This window comes from Planococcus citri, chromosome 4 (assembly GCF_950023065.1).
Source record: "Planococcus citri chromosome 4, ihPlaCitr1.1, whole genome shotgun sequence".
Taxonomy (NCBI): Eukaryota; Metazoa; Arthropoda; class Insecta; order Hemiptera; family Pseudococcidae; genus Planococcus; species Planococcus citri.
In genome coordinates, this window is record NC_088680.1 from 26167396 (window position 1) to 26184182 (window position 16787).

Genomic DNA, 16787 nt, shown 5'->3' on the forward strand with positions numbered 1-16787 from the left:
GGTAGCAAAAAATTGGAATTCATATTCGTGTTCGGAGGGTTCGATTCATATGGAAACGATACCAACATTATGAAAATAGCTCAATATTATTTAATTTAGTGGGAATTGAGGTGGGGGCAGAGTCACTGGAGGGGTGTGGATGAGGGTAGCATAAAATTGGACGTCATATTCGTGTTCAGGGGGTTCGATTCATATGGAAACGACACCTCGTTTACCAAAAACAATAATTTACACCAGAATCCATTTTTACCCCCCTCTGTAAGTTTTTTCAATTTTTGACCACGGCTCACCAAAAATTTTTTTTTGAAAGAATATATTTTTGTAGGGGTCAAAAACACATTTAAAAATGCTATTCGCATTTTTGTGCCGAATCATGATCATTGCTAAAACAGGCAAACAAAACTAGAAAACGCCATTTTGAGGGGAAAATATGGGGGAGGGGGTTGAAATTTTTTGTGGGGATACCTCTTATGGATGTTTACAACATACCAAAAAATTGAAAAAATCGGTTCACATGGGGCTGAGAAAAAAATTTTTATTGTAATTTCATAAAAGGAGGGATTTCTCAAAAACGGGGGGGGGGTGGGAGTCTGAAGCTTTCGTGACGGAAGGTGCTTAAGGGTACCAACCTTCCATGCAAATATCAACCCTGAAGCTCTCGGGGGCAAATTCACCATATTTATCCACCTATAGCCAATTTGCCTGGGAAAACTTGGTGAAGAAGGCGATGAAATGGAGGTTCTCTCTTATTTTTTCATGATTTTGTTGTGGGCTTGATTTTTTCAGCCTATTATTTTTTCAGGTCTGTGATTGTTCTTTCGTCTTCTTTATAGATCTGTTGCGAAGGGGAAATTCGATGAAATACCATTTTTTTTCAGATCGTGAATCTGTTAAAATTCAAGCTCGATGATTTTTTTTAGCTGTATTAATTTTTTATTCAAATATGATCAAAATTGTAATCCATTGAACTAATGAACGTTTTTTCTTTTATTCTGTTGCAGGTAAGTGAAAAGTTTTTACCAAGATATGAATTACCTGCTTAAGTAAAGTACATACCTACGCGTTTATGGTACTCATGTTTAATTAGAAGAACTTCCGTAAGTATAGGTATTATCAAATATTGAAAAGAATAATCAATTATGTATACCTACCTAGTTATGTAAGGTGCATAAGCAATTAAGCATATAACTCACAACTTGATTTTAAAGCGGTTCTTCAACCTTTAATACTAGAGTTTATTATTTTTATTAAATAAGGGAGTCTGAACAATCATATTTGTTGATAAAAGTATATTTTATTTTTTTACAACTATTCTAACAAAATCTTCTAAATTTGAATATTATAGTTGCAGTTTAAAATTATGAAACTTTTATAATAATTATGAACGCTTAAAAAAAGTAAGTCGATTACAATATTTCATATGTTTAAAATGCATAATATATTTGAATAGTATACGAATAAGAAAGAGTAAATTCAAAACCAAGTAGTATCACTCATAAGTCCTAATTTTTTTTTCAATTAGAATTATGTTTTCTATTTACGAATTGGTTTGGTCGAAGAATCATAGGATCCTATTGGGAATTGCGCCGGAGTCGGATACGACAAATACGGCGGAAAGTTCTGGTTCAAAAATGAATTGAAATAACCTGATGATGATGATGAAGTAGAAGAATTACGAGTGCTAGGCTGCGTGAGATCAACCATTGGCATCGGATCAATTTTTTTACATTTACAATCTTTATTCTGGGATTTGTTCGCTTTCAGGAGTTCATTCAGTTTATCGAGAATAGTTTTTTCACGTTGTTTGTTATCGTCGGCGAATTTATTCAGGGTTCCTTCGAGATAACTTACTGTACTTTGGATTTCCTTAGATACATCTAAATTATCATCCAGAGAGATGAGGATTTCGTCTGTGTTATAATCAGTTTCGGTTCTGTCGTATTCATCGTATCCATTTCCATACTCTGCAGCTTGTTCGTCAAGTTTGTCTAAATGTGATTGCAATCTAGTCTCGAGTTCGGATAATTTGAGTACTAGAGATTGCTGAACGGCGGTGCTTTCTGGTTCCGGTGACTCGGTTTGTTTGGATTGAGGTGTCTATTTTTGAAAGAAATACGTAAGAAAAAAGAATTAGTTGGATGAGTAGGTTTATACGGAGCTGTAGGTCATGAAAGTGAATTGATTCTCCAAACTCCAAAGAATTTTTTCATGAAAAGTCTCGCTCAAATAATTTAAGGTAACGTATGAAATAATGTAAAAATTACTCGAAATATGTGTATTGAAAAATCATTTAAAACATCGAACAAGGTGACGAAAAAAATTATGAAAATTATTTCCAATGAGCAGATTTTTTTTTTTTAATTTTCAATCGTTTGACCTTTTAAATAAAGTTTGGCAGGTTACTCTGTTTTTTTTTTAAAGTACATAAGTAGGTAGATGAATATTTTACCAAACGTTTTCAATTTTTTTGATGCCTAGGTTGTTTTTTTAATCAAAAATTGGCGATCACTCGTGTTTTTGTAAAATTTTTAGAATTTATAGCTAATCTTGATATAGGCAGGAGTTGGAAATCAGTTCACAATATCAGCACTAGTATAATGTTTAAATAAATTATTTACCTTGGATTCGTTCGAAAATTCTGCGATGAATGCTGAACCATCCTTAGCAGTCTGTTTGTGGTCGATATTGGCCGGCAAATTCCACCACAGTGCTGCCGCTGACGCCGCTGCCTCAGCTAACTGTGGCACCACTGGCACCGGCTCTGATGTTGTTGACTCTTTAGCTTGACTAGATCGTCCAAAGACCATGGTTTTAATCGGCGTCGTTGAACATTCAGCCGAGGATAAAATTTCTCTCAATCTTATTTCAAGTTTGATAGCTCTCAAGTAGACCATACGAAGTATGTTTAAACACGTGGATAGTTGATGAGGGTTTCCATAATAATGGATTGATTTAATTTTACTCTCGAAAGCGCCGACTTTTTGGTAAATTGATGCGAGATGTTCGTAGTATATTTGTGCCTCGAGCACGCTCACCTGTCGATTTGATATTTCGTTCTCCAAATCGGCGATTTGACCCTCGAAATCTTTGCTGATCGTTGTTCCACACCAAGCCATGATTTTTCGAATTGTTATTTAACAAGTGTAAACAGATAAAAGATATTTTTAAAAGTATGTACTGCTAAGTATATTTAGCACGACGACGAATGAACGCGAAAATAAAATATTTACACGAACCAACTAACGAATACACTTTAAATGACCTGATAACTCGAAGTACAAATACTGGAACTCACGAATGAACTGATCTTCTCGACAAGACTAACATCGAACTTCTGAACTCTGAAATTTAACAACATTGAGAGAAATCTTGACTGTTGTGTGTAGGGGTAGTTCGGAGGGGTGAGAGAATAGCTAGTTCGCAGAAAGATCTATTGTTGGATGTTGATAAAAACCTTAAAGGATGAAAGAATAGACGAAAAGATAAAGAAAGAAAACAAGGAGAGACAAAGGTAGCAAAAAGGAAAAAAATGTGTGTCGTATGTCGCCTCAAGCGAAGGCTTGAACGTCTACCTGTCTGTTGTATTGGTATTGTCATTATTCGCTGATTTTTGTCTTGGTCAGTTGACTTCTTGGAACACAGTGTTTGTTTGAAAATGGACTGAGGTAGTCAAAAGTCTATGTGCATTGTGCATTGTAAATGTCAAATTTTACCAATTTTCATACCCCTTTTCAATGCTATTGCTTGAATACAATTATTATTAATTGAGTCAATTGAATGTTCCATGCTCTGACGAGAGAATTTCACAAAGATCCAGACGTCGACTGAAAAGATACTTCGTCTATACAAATCTATTCATAAAATTAACTATGTAAATGTACTTATATTGTATGTATTACTTTGAAAATTAATGGGAAGATTCCAAAACATTCCCTGGCTCAAAAGTTCTGTTTTTTTCTAAATATATATAAATGTCTTAATTTTTGAAATAAATTGACAAAAAATCTCGCTTTTAGAAAAAATTGCTAACAAACACAAGATACCTTTTTGCTCAAAAATTCAGTACTCTATATAGTAATTGAACTTATTTGCACAAAATTACCAAAACGTCCCGTTTTGTATCAAAAATTTGCAAAGACGTTCTAAAAAAATCACCTTTTTTTTCCAATGGCCAAACAGTTTTGTTTTTTGCTAAAAATTGCCAAAGTTTTTCTTTCTAACAAAAATACCTAGTTTTTCACTTTTTCGCCAAAATTGCCTAACAGTCTCGTAATTATACCAAAAACTATCACATTTTGCCAATAATTTTCAAAAAATTCAGCTTTTTGCAAAAATTTTTGAAGTCTTGTATTTTTCCTATTTAATGTGAAAAATTCCCTCTTTTCAGCAAAATTGCAGAAAAAGTGTCTCGTTGTTTCCAAAAATGGCCAAGATTGCCAAGAAGCCCTGCATTTTTCTGATACTACGAGAATTTTAGTAGTCTCGTTTTATGCTAAAATTAGTCAAAAATCTCACCTTTTGTCTAAATTCTCAAGAAGCCTTGTTTTTTGCTAAAGTTGTGCAGGGATTTTCGTCAAAAATTCCAAAAAATCTGTATTGTTTTCCAAAAATTGTCCCATTGGGTCGCGGTTTTTTTTTGCCAGAAATAGCTTTTAGAAAACCTTCTTTTTCTAAAATTGTCAAAAGTCCTCTCGTTTTTTTTTTTTTTTTTTTTTTTTTTAGATTTTAATTTAAAACAAAATGTTTTGGTTTCTTGGTCATTTTTTTCAACATTTGCATTAATAGGTTTTGCTCGTTTTTTTCAACTTTTTGTTACTTTTTGATTGTTTTTTAAAGATTTTATGGTTACTAAAGTTACTTTATTTTATTTTTAGTTTTTTTTTTTTTTGAAAAAAATGAGAACGAGCCCTGTAGAAATTCTATCTTACACCATTCAAGTGATACCGAATTTAAATTCAAAATAAAAACTAGAGCCCTACTGAATACCTCAGAATTGATGATTTCCTTTATCAAATGATCGTCGAATACGTTGTTCTTCAATTTTTCAAATATATTTATACTTCTCTATTCTCATCAAAATATCAATTAAAGTTACTTACTTATTCAAAAAAGTTGAGAAATTTATTTTAAAACGTTTTTTGAATCTGGTAATAGTATTACTCAAGGTGCAGTAAGAGGATGAGAGGGCTTGAAAAATTCGAAAATTTTCAACTTTATCGAGTTTTTAATTAACTGTAAAATTTTAATTGAAAATCAATTTTGGATGAAAAAGCATTTCACTCGTATTCTGTGACGAGTTTTTTAGATCCTAATTTTTGGAATTTTTTAAACATTTTCAAAAATGAAATTTTTAGACCATCACAAAGTATGTACTATCACCTTTTTTCTTTTTAAAAAAAATAAATGGCTACTTCTACGTACTTACTGGATAATTTTTAGTGTCTTTTTTAGTTTTTTTTATTGCATTTTGGTTTTATGAGTTCTGCTTCTCGTTTTGTTTTGTTGTCGTCATCGTATAAAAATAAGTGAGAGTGAACATTTTTTGTAAAATTATTCACGATTAAATAAAATTGAAGGCATGGCATAAGTATGATTATAATTATTTATTTTAAAATATTATTTAACAATACGTTTTTCGTTTACATTTATGAGAGTCATAAAAATGAGTCGTCTGCATTACATTTGAATATGCCACTCGACCACAATTAAACTCTTATAAAAGGATACTAAAATAATAAAATTACATTAAATTGTACATCATTTTTATAGTTTGACGAATTAATCATGAAAATATTACTATACTTAAGCTAGGTAGGTACTAATTATTACTAAAAAATGAAACCGGGTGATTTTTTTTGGCCTTATAATTCTGTTTCTGGGATTTATTCACATCCAGGATTTTTTCTCGGCTTATCAATAATTTTTCGTTTTGAGAAATACTAACCCTATCGTGAAAAAAGTTAGCTAAAAGATTCTTAAATTACGTACTCGCACTTAAGTAGGTATAAATTACGTTAAGGCACGAAAACAATGCTAACTAGCAAAATGAAAAAAATAAACAGAATCATTCCCTGATATAAAAAATTGTTACTCTGGGTTGTTTCCAGATAAGTTATCTTCTTTATGATGTTTTCGTATTGCTCATAAGTATCATCAATAGAGTCGTCGCTGCTACTGCTGGTATCAGTCCAATTATCATCGTGATCTGATCTTAATTCCAATATGTCTTCGCACAAAGATTCCAGATTAGATAATTTCACTTCGATGGATTTAAGAGTGCAAACACTTTTCAATTCCGTTGAATTGGTTTTTGTAGATGATGTTTTAGGTTCGATTATCTATTTTTTAAACAAACAAAGAAAATAATAACATTAGTATGGGAGTATGGGTTTAATTAGGGCGAAAAAGAATTGAATTTTGAAAATGAATATCGAGTTAAAAATGTGTGAAAATAAAACGACGCAAAAGCTAACAAAGCGACACTGAAACTGCTTGCAATATGGAGAAAAATTGTATTAAATTTATAAAAAAATTGTTTAAAATGTCATACATATAAATTGAAATTACGAGGTGAAATTTATTCTAATTTAGAATACATGTTTTATGTTTCAATTTTGCAATAAAAAATTACGAAAATTCGTTTGAAATTAACTAAACACTACATTTTAATTTTTCAATAAAATCCCTTCAAAATATTATTTTTTCACGAAAAATTCAATGGTAAAAGATTGGAATTGTTTCCTCCATGTTTTTTTTAAAATTAATGATCATGCAACCAGTATTACGCGATTTTTAAAAAATTTAAGTATGTATCTTATATTCAACATAAAGGTTAATTAATTGACAAAAATCATGGAAAAAATTTATCTTATTCTTCATTTACCTCAGAGTCAGATTCAGAGGACGATTCCTCAGATTCGCTCGAAGATTCTGACAGAGATGATGCAAAACTTTCGAAGGATTCTGTCCAAGATGTCGATACAAACTGTGTCTTTGACTTTGGCTTTTCTGATTTTTTCGTCGCTTCGGCCTCGGGTTGTTTATCTTCGTTGGTTTCATTCGAAGATGTTGATTCGATCGCAGGCATGATTTCGGTCAATTTGATTTTAAGGTTTAACGCCCTCAAATGGATTTTACGAATTGCATTCAAACAGTTGGGCAGTTGGTTGTTGGTGTTGCCAGGGCCATACTGTAATGTTTTTACGTCGGTTTCAAAAGCGCATACTTTTCGGTGCACTAATGTAAGATGATCGTAGAATATTTTCGCCTCGGGTGCTTTCAGCTCTCGGTTTGATATTTCTGCCTCCAAATCTGCGATTTGACCCTCGAAGTCTCTGCTGATCATTGTACCGACGAACCATGCCATGATTTTTTCGAGTTTGTAGAAATAGATGTATATTAAATTACACAAAAAAATGAGCAACGGCGGAACCGATACGAAAAAAATGAACGAAGTTTTATAAAATTCAATACCAACAGCGAAACGGACGCGAAGAAAAATTTACAAAGTGAACTACAGATGCACTGCAAATAAGTAACGTGCTTAAGTTGAAGTAGCACTAAATTGAAACTGGAAGTACTATACTGGAACGTACGAAGACTCGAAAAGACTAAAACCAAGTGACCAAGTATTTGAAAATCTAACTAGAAAGAAAACAAATTGGCGATGCGTATGTAAGGGTAGGGGTAGTTCGAAGGGTAAAAGACACAGTACTGAGAAAAATCTAGTGTTGTAGGCAGTATCAAAAGAATTAAAAGTCATTATATCTGAAAGGAAGAATAGGTGAATGGCGATAGATAAGGAAATAAGAAAAGACGATGGTAACGTAAAAATGACTGTTGTCCGTCGTCATCGTCCAAGGTTCAAGCTTGAGCGTCTAGCTGTCGCATTTATTGTCAAATGATTAAATTTTGTGTTGGTCTGCTGACGTCTTGAAAGGGGTGTTTGTAAAGGGTACAAACAATCGCTACCCTGTTGAGGTTTACTAATTGTTAGAGATATTTTCAACGCCTAAATGAAATTTTTGTTCAATTAAATGTCGCGTATTGATTTTTTTTCTCTCACAGGTCACGATGATCAGTTTGTTGTACATGAAAATGCCATATTTTCAGTTGTTCTTCAAATGCAGCAAAATATCGACGATGGAAAGTACATTGAAATTTGGATGAAAATTAAAGTTAACTCGTATCATACCTTGTCATGAAGTTATCACTCGTCACCATTGCAAAATTCCTTCTCGTTGGATAAAAGCAAACCTCTTTTCAATTTTTTCCCCATAGAAAATATCTAATAACGAGGAAACAATTCAATCTTTGTGCTAAGGGTTTTTTCTAATTTTTTTTCATCAAAGCATGGTTATTGGTTACCCTTGGATTGCTCTTGAAAATTTTCAGATGCTAAAATGAAAATAAAGAGTGCTATTGAGGCTTGGAATTTTCCGAAATCGTCAAAAAATTGTTCAAAAATTGAGAAAAAAATCAAATTACTCGAGGAAACCATATTTTTGATCAATGATCACATATGAAGTACTCACAATTATTTTTAGAGACACAATTTTGGCATGATTGGAGATAGTGGTACTTTTTAAAGGCCCAGTTTGTTCACAAAATGTATCAAATTTTCAAAATTGAATGCTCAAGTTGGGCAGCTACAATGCTGAAAATTGTAATCGTTTTTTGAAAGCTACCTAATACTTTCAATATGAAAAAGATTTTTTTCAAAAAATTCCTTTTAAATTTCAAAATGCATCGTTGAACTCTGGAAATTTTCGACGTGAGTGAAAAAAAATGTATTTTTGGATCAAATTCTTTTCAAAAAAAAAAAATCTTTGAAATATGCGATTAGGCTGCCACAATTTTAATTCGCCAACGGGACTGGTCCTTTTAAATTTCATAAGTAGTAATTGATTTCTGTACATTTTCGACGTGAGTGAAAAAAGTGTATTTTTGGGCTCAAATTGAAAAAAAAAATCAAATTCTTTCAAATACTTATACGATTAGGCAGCCAGCCATAATTCAATTCTGGTTCACGAACAGGACTGACGCATCCAATTATATAATTACCACAACAACCTTGAGAGTTCTCATCAGTATTTCAGTACATATTTATTTGAAGTTTAATAAAATGGTCGTAGTATGTCGACGATGATTATTCTTCAAGTTATGTTCCTAAAAATGAATACCCAATGAAACTGCAAATTTATTTTGGTGTGTTTAAAGTTCATTTAAAAAATTATAAATCTCTACGATTTTTAAAAAATTGCAAAAAATTGCGTTTGAATTTTTGAAGGACTCAAAAATTTGTACCCTTGACTTGTGATTCGATATCAGTTTTTTAAACTGAACGACTCGTGAAGAAAATAAAGATGATCTAGGTAACAATGTGAGAGAAGTGACATTATTTTGAATTTTTGGATGGTACTTTTAGCTAGGAATATTTGTATTTTTTGATCATTTATTTGTTACATAAAATTTAATCTTTTTTGAATTTTTAAACCACTACAACCATACCTACTTAAAATTTCAATGTAAGATTAAGCTTATCGCTCTTGAGAAAACCTTAATGAATGTTCGTTTTTGTGTATTTCTCTTCACGTTTAATTAAGTCCCAAGTACCTACCTTACCTACTTTATAATGTTGAAGATGTGTTTTATTTTTTTGAGGGTTTTCTTGAATTTTATTCGTCTTTTCTTTCTATTTTTTCATCATCATTCTTCTGAAAAATGAAGTTTGAAGCATCACAACTAGCTAAATATGTGCAACAAAAATGATACTTTTTTTTGTTGAAAAATCACGTTTGATAAGTAAAAAATGTGTATTATAAAAGCAAAATACACTCCCTTAATTTTCGAATACATCACCGACAGTAAATGAAAATGTTTGAAAAATTAAATTGTAAAATTAAAACCGATGGGAGTGTTTCGAGTTAGATCACTTAATCATAGAAGGTAATCTTTTTATATTGACAATGAAAGATTTTAGTTTAGATGTTTCAAGGTAGATATTTCTTTACGACGATGAACAGAGTTGGAGCTGGATTTCACCGATATCGATAAAATTTTCATGGTTGCATGATTTTTTTCAGCTCCGCTTTGTAATGAAGTTCTTCTCGTCTGATATCTGCGGCCATGAGTTCTTGTCGCTGAATTGTGGGATATTCCTCAAAGACTTGCCCGACCCAAGATAGGCATCCTAATAAGCTAGTGCTCAATTTTTCAAGATTGGCCAGTTTAAGTTTGAGATTTGTCGCTTGAAGATCGGTTTGTTCAGGATGAAGTGTCTGTTTTTTAAACATATACGAACAAAAAAAAAAAAAAACAACAGATAATTAGTTCGAGTGTATCGAGTGTGTTCAGAGCAAGAGGTAAATTGATTCCGAAATAACTTGTCAAGAAAAAGACTCGTTTCCTTTACATTTTTGAAAAATTAATGAAGCATACAAAGTAACATTTGAGATATAAAAATGGATAACTTGGGGGGGGGGAAACATACAAAATAAACCAATGAACTACATAATTTGAAGATACGTAGCTTGGAGTGGAAAAAAAAGTTTTAAAATTGTTAAAATATGTAGTATAGCTGACCCTATTATTAAAGATGTAAAAAATGATTGAAAAGTGTACCATAGTTCAAAATTTACTTAAAAGTGTCTGATGCATTGTCAAAGTTTGAATGAGAATCAATTGCATGCATATTAACTCGAATTTAAGGAAACTTCGAAGTATAGGAATCAGTTTACCTACTTTCACGTTTATATAGTTACAACGTATAAGTAATTTACCTCGATTTTCGCTAACGATGCTGTAGTATTTTTGGAATCAGTCTTCGTTGATTGATGAAGAGGCTGATTGTTCATTATAGATTCTGTTGATGACGTTGATGCAATCGGCTGCATTATTTTTCTCAGTTTCGTTTGAAAATCGATCACTTTTCGTTGAATTTCTGTAGCGATTTTTTGTTGATTATCGAGAGTGGCATCGTCGTCGAGGTTCGCTTCGATCTGTAATTGGTTTGAGATAAACGAATCGTAAAGTTGAGAGATGTGGTTATTTAACACTTCTGCTTTTGTTGAGCAAATATCTTGATGTAATTCTAAAGATTCGATTCGACGGACTAAGAAGCTTTGTTTCTGGATCTGCGAGTCTAAATTTTTCTCAGTTTCGGGCTGTTTTGTTGGATTGATGAATTGAATATTATCTAGATTCATCTCTGTTTCGGTCGGTAGCGTTGATTCGTCCGGAGAGAAAATTTTCGCCAGTTTTAGTTTTAGCTTGAACACCCTCAAGTGCATTTTTCGGTTAGCAGATAGCTGCTTGATCAGATGATATCTATCGGTATTAGCTATTGTCTTTGCTTGAGATTCATATGCAATCATTTCCTTGTAAACGAGTACAAGATTATTGTAAGATACCTTCGCCTCGACAGCACACATTTCGGGTAGTCGTTCTGATATTTCCTTTTCTAAATCATCGATTCGGTCCGATAAATTATTGAATATCAAGTCCCAATGCACAGCCATGATTTTTTTTCGAGATGTACGAAATTTCAACGATTATTTACCACAGATTCGTAATTTGATATCGACGACGTTTTTAAAATTCACTAAATTGTGGTCAATGATTGACCGCGTTAATCATACGAAAACGGAATCAATACGAATAAAATAGGGATTCACGTTTAAATGCGAGAAGAACTGCTAAATATTGGACATATAATTTACAATGCGAAAATGTAACACACGAATTAACGAATTGGTCAACATAACTTTGATAACTCGATAAGAAGAGATACAGTCTACGTACTTACACTGAAATAAATGCACCGAGTAAATTCGACAATGAGTTGAAGTTGAAATGTTGAAAGCTATTGTAGGTAGTAGTAGGAGTAGGTCTAGGTACTTTGTATTGACTTGAATGCTTCACTATCTGATTTCCGATTATATTTTTTCATCTTTTTCATTGTGATTTTGAATATCACTGAGAACTGTAATTTTTCGTTTTCTCAGTTTTCTGAAATACAAGCGATTCGATTTTTTAAATATTTTCTTACACTGTACCTAGGTAGGTACAATTTTTTATTAGTCTATCATCTCAAATTTTTTTTTTTTCGTTCAATTTTTCAATACTTAGATAGATAGGTAGGTAGGTAGGTAGGTACCTACTTTAATCAAGAATTTTACCTTGCGATGCTCTTTTCGTAAATTTTCGCCAATTCAGCTCAACTTTTGTCAAAAATTAAATTTTTTATTATCTAGTCTAGGTACTTCTATTTTTGTTCCTTCATGATTACTAAAATTCTGTTCCTGCTTTGTCGATGCATTTTGGATGATTTATTTACTTAGAATAAAATTCATTTAACTAATGAACTGTTTTCTTTTTTTCTGTTGCAAGGCGTTAATTTTTTCTTGCCAATAGGTAAATAAATTTGAGGAAAATTCATCTTCAAGATTATTTGCATAACAGGGTAGCCAATCTTATAAGAATAAATTAAAATTGATGAATCTATTTCTATTCAAAATTATTAGTACTTTGTGTGAATGACTACTTACTTTTTGAAGGCAATGCAGTTTGTTCACAAAATGTATCAAATTTTCAAATTTTAATGTGCAAGTTGGGAAGCTGCAGTCCTGAAAATTGTAACCACTTTTCAAAAACTACGTTCAATACGAGTGAGATTTTTTTTCAAAAAATTCTTTTTAAATTTCCAAATTTATGAATAGGTAAGCAGTTGAACTCCGGAAATTTTCGACGCAAGTGAAAAAAAAACTGTGTTTTTGGACTAAATTTATAATAAAAAAAAAAGGAAATCGTTAAAATATGGGGTTAGGCTGTCACAATTCTAATACACCAACAGGATTGATCCTTTTAAATTTCAATTTCTGAAAGTTTTCGATGTTAGTGAAAAATGTGTAAGGTAAAGTACCAGTTGTGGTTATAATTTTTTCAACATGCTCTGAGAAGGCCAAATTTCAACTTTTTTCAAATTTTTTTTATTTTGTTGTGTAGTGTGACTGTTGAACTACATAATACTTGGGAGGAAAAAAAAATCAAGAATATTTCATTTCTTAGTAGAGAATCTCAAAAACTTCCAATTATCCGCTAACCGGGCCCCCTGGCCCGGTTGCGGACAAAGACTGCTCTAAATAGTACTAGATGAAATCAAAAATTCTCAAAAATATGCAGAGGTGGTTATTTCATCTTATTACTATCCAAAAACTTCCGCAGTTATGAAAAATTACATATTTGACTCACTTTTCTCCATTATTGAAATTTTCCTTCCAAAAAATTTTAAATTCTCAATTTTTATCATTTTGAAACTTCAATGCTTTTGTACATAGACTTCATGGGTGAATTTTCATGTTGTCATGAATGCAACGAAATGATTAAATGTTACAGAAAAAGATACATGCGATAATTTTTTTTTTTAGCCCATAGGAACGATTATCCACAACTGGGACCCCTATCCACAACTGGTACTTTACCTTATTTTTGGGCTCAAACTAAAAAATAAAAATCATTAAAATATACATACCTACGATTAGGCAGCCACAATTCAATTCTGGCTCACGAACAGGACTGCGAAGCATCCATCTACATACATAAATAATTACCACAACAATCTTGAGAGTTCTCATAAGTAGGTATTTGAAGTTTAATAAAATGGTCTTATGTTGACGATGATTATTCTTCCAGTTATATTCCTTATAATAAAAATCCAATGAAACTGCAAGTTCCTTTCGATGTGTTTACAATTCATTAAAAAATGATAAGTACCTTTCCTACAATTTTTGAAAAATTCCAAAAAATTTGAGTTTGAATTTTTGAAGGATTCAAAAATTTGTACCCTTGACTTGTGATTCGATTTCAGTTTTTCAAACTGAACGACTCATGAAGAAAATAAAGATGATCTCAATTGGCAACAATGTGAGAGTACTGAAATTATTTTGATTTTTTGGATGGTGTTTTTAGCTAGGAATAAGTATGTATTTTTTGATCATTTTTTCGTTTGATAAAATTTAATCTTTTTTGAATTTTTGAATCATTACAACCATAGGTACCTACTTAAAATTCCAACGTAAGATTAAGCTTATCGCTCCTGAGAAAAGCTTATGAATGTTCGTTTCCGTTTAAGTAAGCCCAAGTATCTACTACCTACTTTATAAGGTTGAAGATCTGTTTTATTTTTTTGAGGGGTATCTTGAATTCGTCTTTTCTTTCTATTTTTTCGTCGTCATTCTTCTGAAAAATTAAGTTTGAAGCATCATTAACTAGCTAAATAAAACAAAGATCATGTTTTTTTGTTGTTGAAAAATCACGTTTGATAAGTAAAAAATATATAAATATTAAATAGGTACTGTAGATATAATTATAATATTATAATATGTAGGTAGATAATCATATTTTAAGAGTAATAAATGCAAAATCCCCTCCCTTAATCTTCGAATACATCACTGATAAGTGACAGTAAAGAGTAAAGTAAATGTTTGAAAATTTTAAATTATAAAAAAACCGATGGGAGTGTTTCGAGTTGGACCACTTAATCATAGAAGGTATACCTAATATATTTTTATATTGAAAATGAAAGATTTTATTTTGGATGTTTTAAGGTTTTTCTTTACGATGATGAAGAGAGGTGGAGCTGGATTTCACCGATACCTTATCGATAAAAGTTTCATGGTTGCATGATTTTTTCCAGCTCCTCTTGATAATAACAAATTTCTTGGGTGATTTTTCCGATCATGTCTTCTTGTTGCCTACGTGTGGGGAACTCCTCAAAAACTGTTCTAACCCAACATAGGCATCCGAACAAGCGATTGTACAATTCTTCAAGATTGGCGAGTTTACGTTTGAGATTTGTCTCTTGAAGATCGGTTTTTAATTTCGATGATTCGATTTGTTCAGGATGAAGTGGCTGTTTTTTAAACATACGAACAAAAAAAACGTGTGTTTAGAGCAGGAGGTAAATTGATTCCGAAATAACTTTTCAAGAAAAAGGCTCGTTTCCTTTGCATTTTTGAAAAATTAAAGTTCGTATTATGGATATGGAACAATGGGATGAAGGATGAAGCATAAAAAGTTACATTTGTGATATAAAAATGGATAGTAAACTTGGGGAAAAACTACAAAATAGACCAATGAAATGATTTGAACTTTGAAGATAGCTTGGAGTGAAAAAAAAATAGTTTTAAAATTGAAAAAATAGTAGCTGACCATATTTAAAAATGTAAAAAAAATGATTGAAAAGTGTAGTTTAAAATTTACTTAAAAGTGCTTGATGAATTGTCAGAATTAAGTAGACACGTACCTACTTTGAATAATTATAAAAAATCCAAAATAGAAATAAGTAGGTATTCTTTTAAAAAATCGATAGTTACCTAATTTATGCATTATTTCTAGAATTTAAGGAAGCTTTGAAGTTTATAAATCAGTTTACCTATTTTCACGCATATACGTTACCTATACGTTAGTTACAACGAAAGTAATGAAAGCTTCATTTGTCAATTTACCTCGGGTTTCGTCGATTGTTTAGATAACGATACTGTAGTATTTTTCGAATCAGTCTTCGTTGATTGATGAAGAGACTGATCATTGTTGATTTTAGATTCTGTTGTTGGCTGTTTTGTTGGATTGGATTGAATATCTAGATTCGTGTCGGTTTCAGTCGGTAGTATGGATTCGTCCGAAGAGAAAATTTTCGCCAGTTTTAGTTTAAGCTTGAACACCCTCAAGTGGGTTTTTCGATTAGCAAATAGCTGATTGATCAGATAATATCTATCGGTATCAGCGATTGTCTTTGCTTGAGTTTCGTATTCAACCATTTCCTTGTAAACGGATATAAGATTATTGTACGATACCTTCGCCTCGACAGCACACATTTCGGGTAGTCGTTCTGATACTTCCTTTTCCAAATCGTCGATTCGATCCGATAAATTACTAAATATCAAGTCCCAATGCACAGCCATGACTTTTTTTTCGAGATGTACGAAATTTCAATGATTATTTACCAAATTTGTAACTTGATATCGACGACGTTTTAAAAATTCACTATAAATAGGTAGCTGGGTATTTCTATGCGTAGCCAATAATATCTACGAGAACGGAATCAACACCAATAAAATACGTGGCTACCTATTCACTTTTAAATGCGAGAAGAACTGTTTAACCCTTTCGGCTATGAGACAAACTGACGGATAAAATTTGAAGTGCTTTAAACTGAGTAAGGTCGGTTGCTGCCTAGAACTCAAAATTTGCTAGAAATCGCACATTCAGAAAGTATTCATGTCACAAATGGCAATAAACCTTAAATTGACTATTTTTCGATTCATGACACCGAATAGCATTATAAATCAAAATCAAGCCTTCTGAGGCATCTGGTATGTCAAGATGAAAATATTGATAACAAGCATTATTGAAAATAAAAAAAAAGATGAGCTAAAATAAAATAAGTTTGTGTGAAAAAAGAAATTTTTGAAGAAAAACAAGGCATGCGACTTCAGATGGTTATTCAAACTGCAAATGTTTGAAGGTGATTGCTTGTGGGAGGATTAAAATTGATCGAAAAATCTTTGTGTTATAGAGAGCATTTTTTGAAATTTTGAAAACTCGTGTCACAAATTCACAATTCAACCTGAAAAGTATGACATAATTTTCATTTTCTGACACATACATCTCTTTTGAGGTGATTTGCTTGGGTGAGTAAGTTACCTCAGAAGATGACTAGGTGAACTTTTGCGAGCATTTGAATTTTTTGATAGATACTGTGTCATAATACAGTCCTCAATCTGTTT

The 16787-nt window shown here is 31.8% G+C and overlaps 5 protein-coding genes across 8 annotated transcripts in view; 1 reads left to right on the forward strand and 4 right to left on the reverse strand.

The window, feature by feature from the left end:
• The window catches only part of CaMKI (Calcium/calmodulin-dependent protein kinase I), a 481648-nt gene that overhangs the window by 277417 nt on the left and 187444 nt on the right, over positions 1-16787 (forward strand). The gene's annotated exons all lie outside the window — the stretch shown is intronic.
• Positions 1257-3550, reverse strand: LOC135844504 (uncharacterized). Its single transcript, XM_065362723.1, has 2 exons — positions 2619-3550; positions 1257-2097 (listed from the first exon to the last, which is right to left on the reverse strand). Exons 1-2 carry the CDS (start codon positions 3114-3116, stop codon positions 1534-1536), a joined length of 1062 nt encoding a protein of 353 aa, XP_065218795.1. The 5' UTR covers positions 3117-3550; the 3' UTR covers positions 1257-1533.
• LOC135844597 (uncharacterized) lies at positions 5584-7812 on the reverse strand. Its single transcript, XM_065362829.1, has 2 exons — positions 6884-7812; positions 5584-6338 (listed from the first exon to the last, which is right to left on the reverse strand). The coding sequence occupies exons 1-2, from the start codon at positions 7364-7366 to the stop codon at positions 6015-6017; spliced, it is 807 nt and encodes a 268-aa protein (XP_065218901.1). The 5' UTR covers positions 7367-7812; the 3' UTR covers positions 5584-6014.
• Positions 9797-11920, reverse strand: LOC135844214 (uncharacterized). The gene is made up of 2 exons (XM_065362362.1): positions 10782-11920; positions 9797-10280 (listed from the first exon to the last, which is right to left on the reverse strand). Exons 1-2 carry the CDS (start codon positions 11517-11519, stop codon positions 10062-10064), a joined length of 957 nt encoding a protein of 318 aa, XP_065218434.1. The 5' UTR covers positions 11520-11920; the 3' UTR covers positions 9797-10061.
• Positions 14348-16020, reverse strand: LOC135844852 (uncharacterized). Its single transcript, XM_065363231.1, has 2 exons — positions 15507-16020; positions 14348-14911 (listed from the first exon to the last, which is right to left on the reverse strand). Exons 1-2 carry the CDS (start codon positions 15960-15962, stop codon positions 14672-14674), a joined length of 696 nt encoding a protein of 231 aa, XP_065219303.1. The 5' UTR covers positions 15963-16020; the 3' UTR covers positions 14348-14671.

What these genes read in the sequence shown, in the direction of transcription:
- LOC135844504 (XM_065362723.1), bottom strand. Translation starts at nt 3,116, where the DNA reads ATGGCTTGGTGTGGAACAACGATCAGCAAAGATTTCGAGGGTCAAATC. An exon ending in AATTTTCGAACGAATCCAAG is followed by an intron (nt 2,098 to 2,618) that starts GTAAATAATTTA and finishes TTTCAAAAATAG; the next exon opens with ACACCTCAATCCAAACAAAC.
- LOC135844597 (XM_065362829.1), bottom strand. Translation starts at nt 7,366, where the DNA reads ATGGCATGGTTCGTCGGTACAATGATCAGCAGAGACTTCGAGGGTCAA. An exon ending in CCTCTGAATCTGACTCTGAG is followed by an intron (nt 6,339 to 6,883) that starts GTAAATGAAGAA and finishes TTTAAAAAATAG; the next exon opens with ATAATCGAACCTAAAACATC.
- LOC135844214 (XM_065362362.1), bottom strand. Translation starts at nt 11,519, where the DNA reads ATGGCTGTGCATTGGGACTTGATATTCAATAATTTATCGGACCGAATC. An exon ending in CATCGTTAGCGAAAATCGAG is followed by an intron (nt 10,281 to 10,781) that starts GTAAATTACTTA and finishes TTTAAAAAACAG; the next exon opens with ACACTTCATCCTGAACAAAC.
- LOC135844852 (XM_065363231.1), bottom strand. Translation starts at nt 15,962, where the DNA reads ATGGCTGTGCATTGGGACTTGATATTTAGTAATTTATCGGATCGAATC. An exon ending in AACAATCGACGAAACCCGAG is followed by an intron (nt 14,912 to 15,506) that starts GTAAATTGACAA and finishes TTTAAAAAACAG; the next exon opens with CCACTTCATCCTGAACAAAT.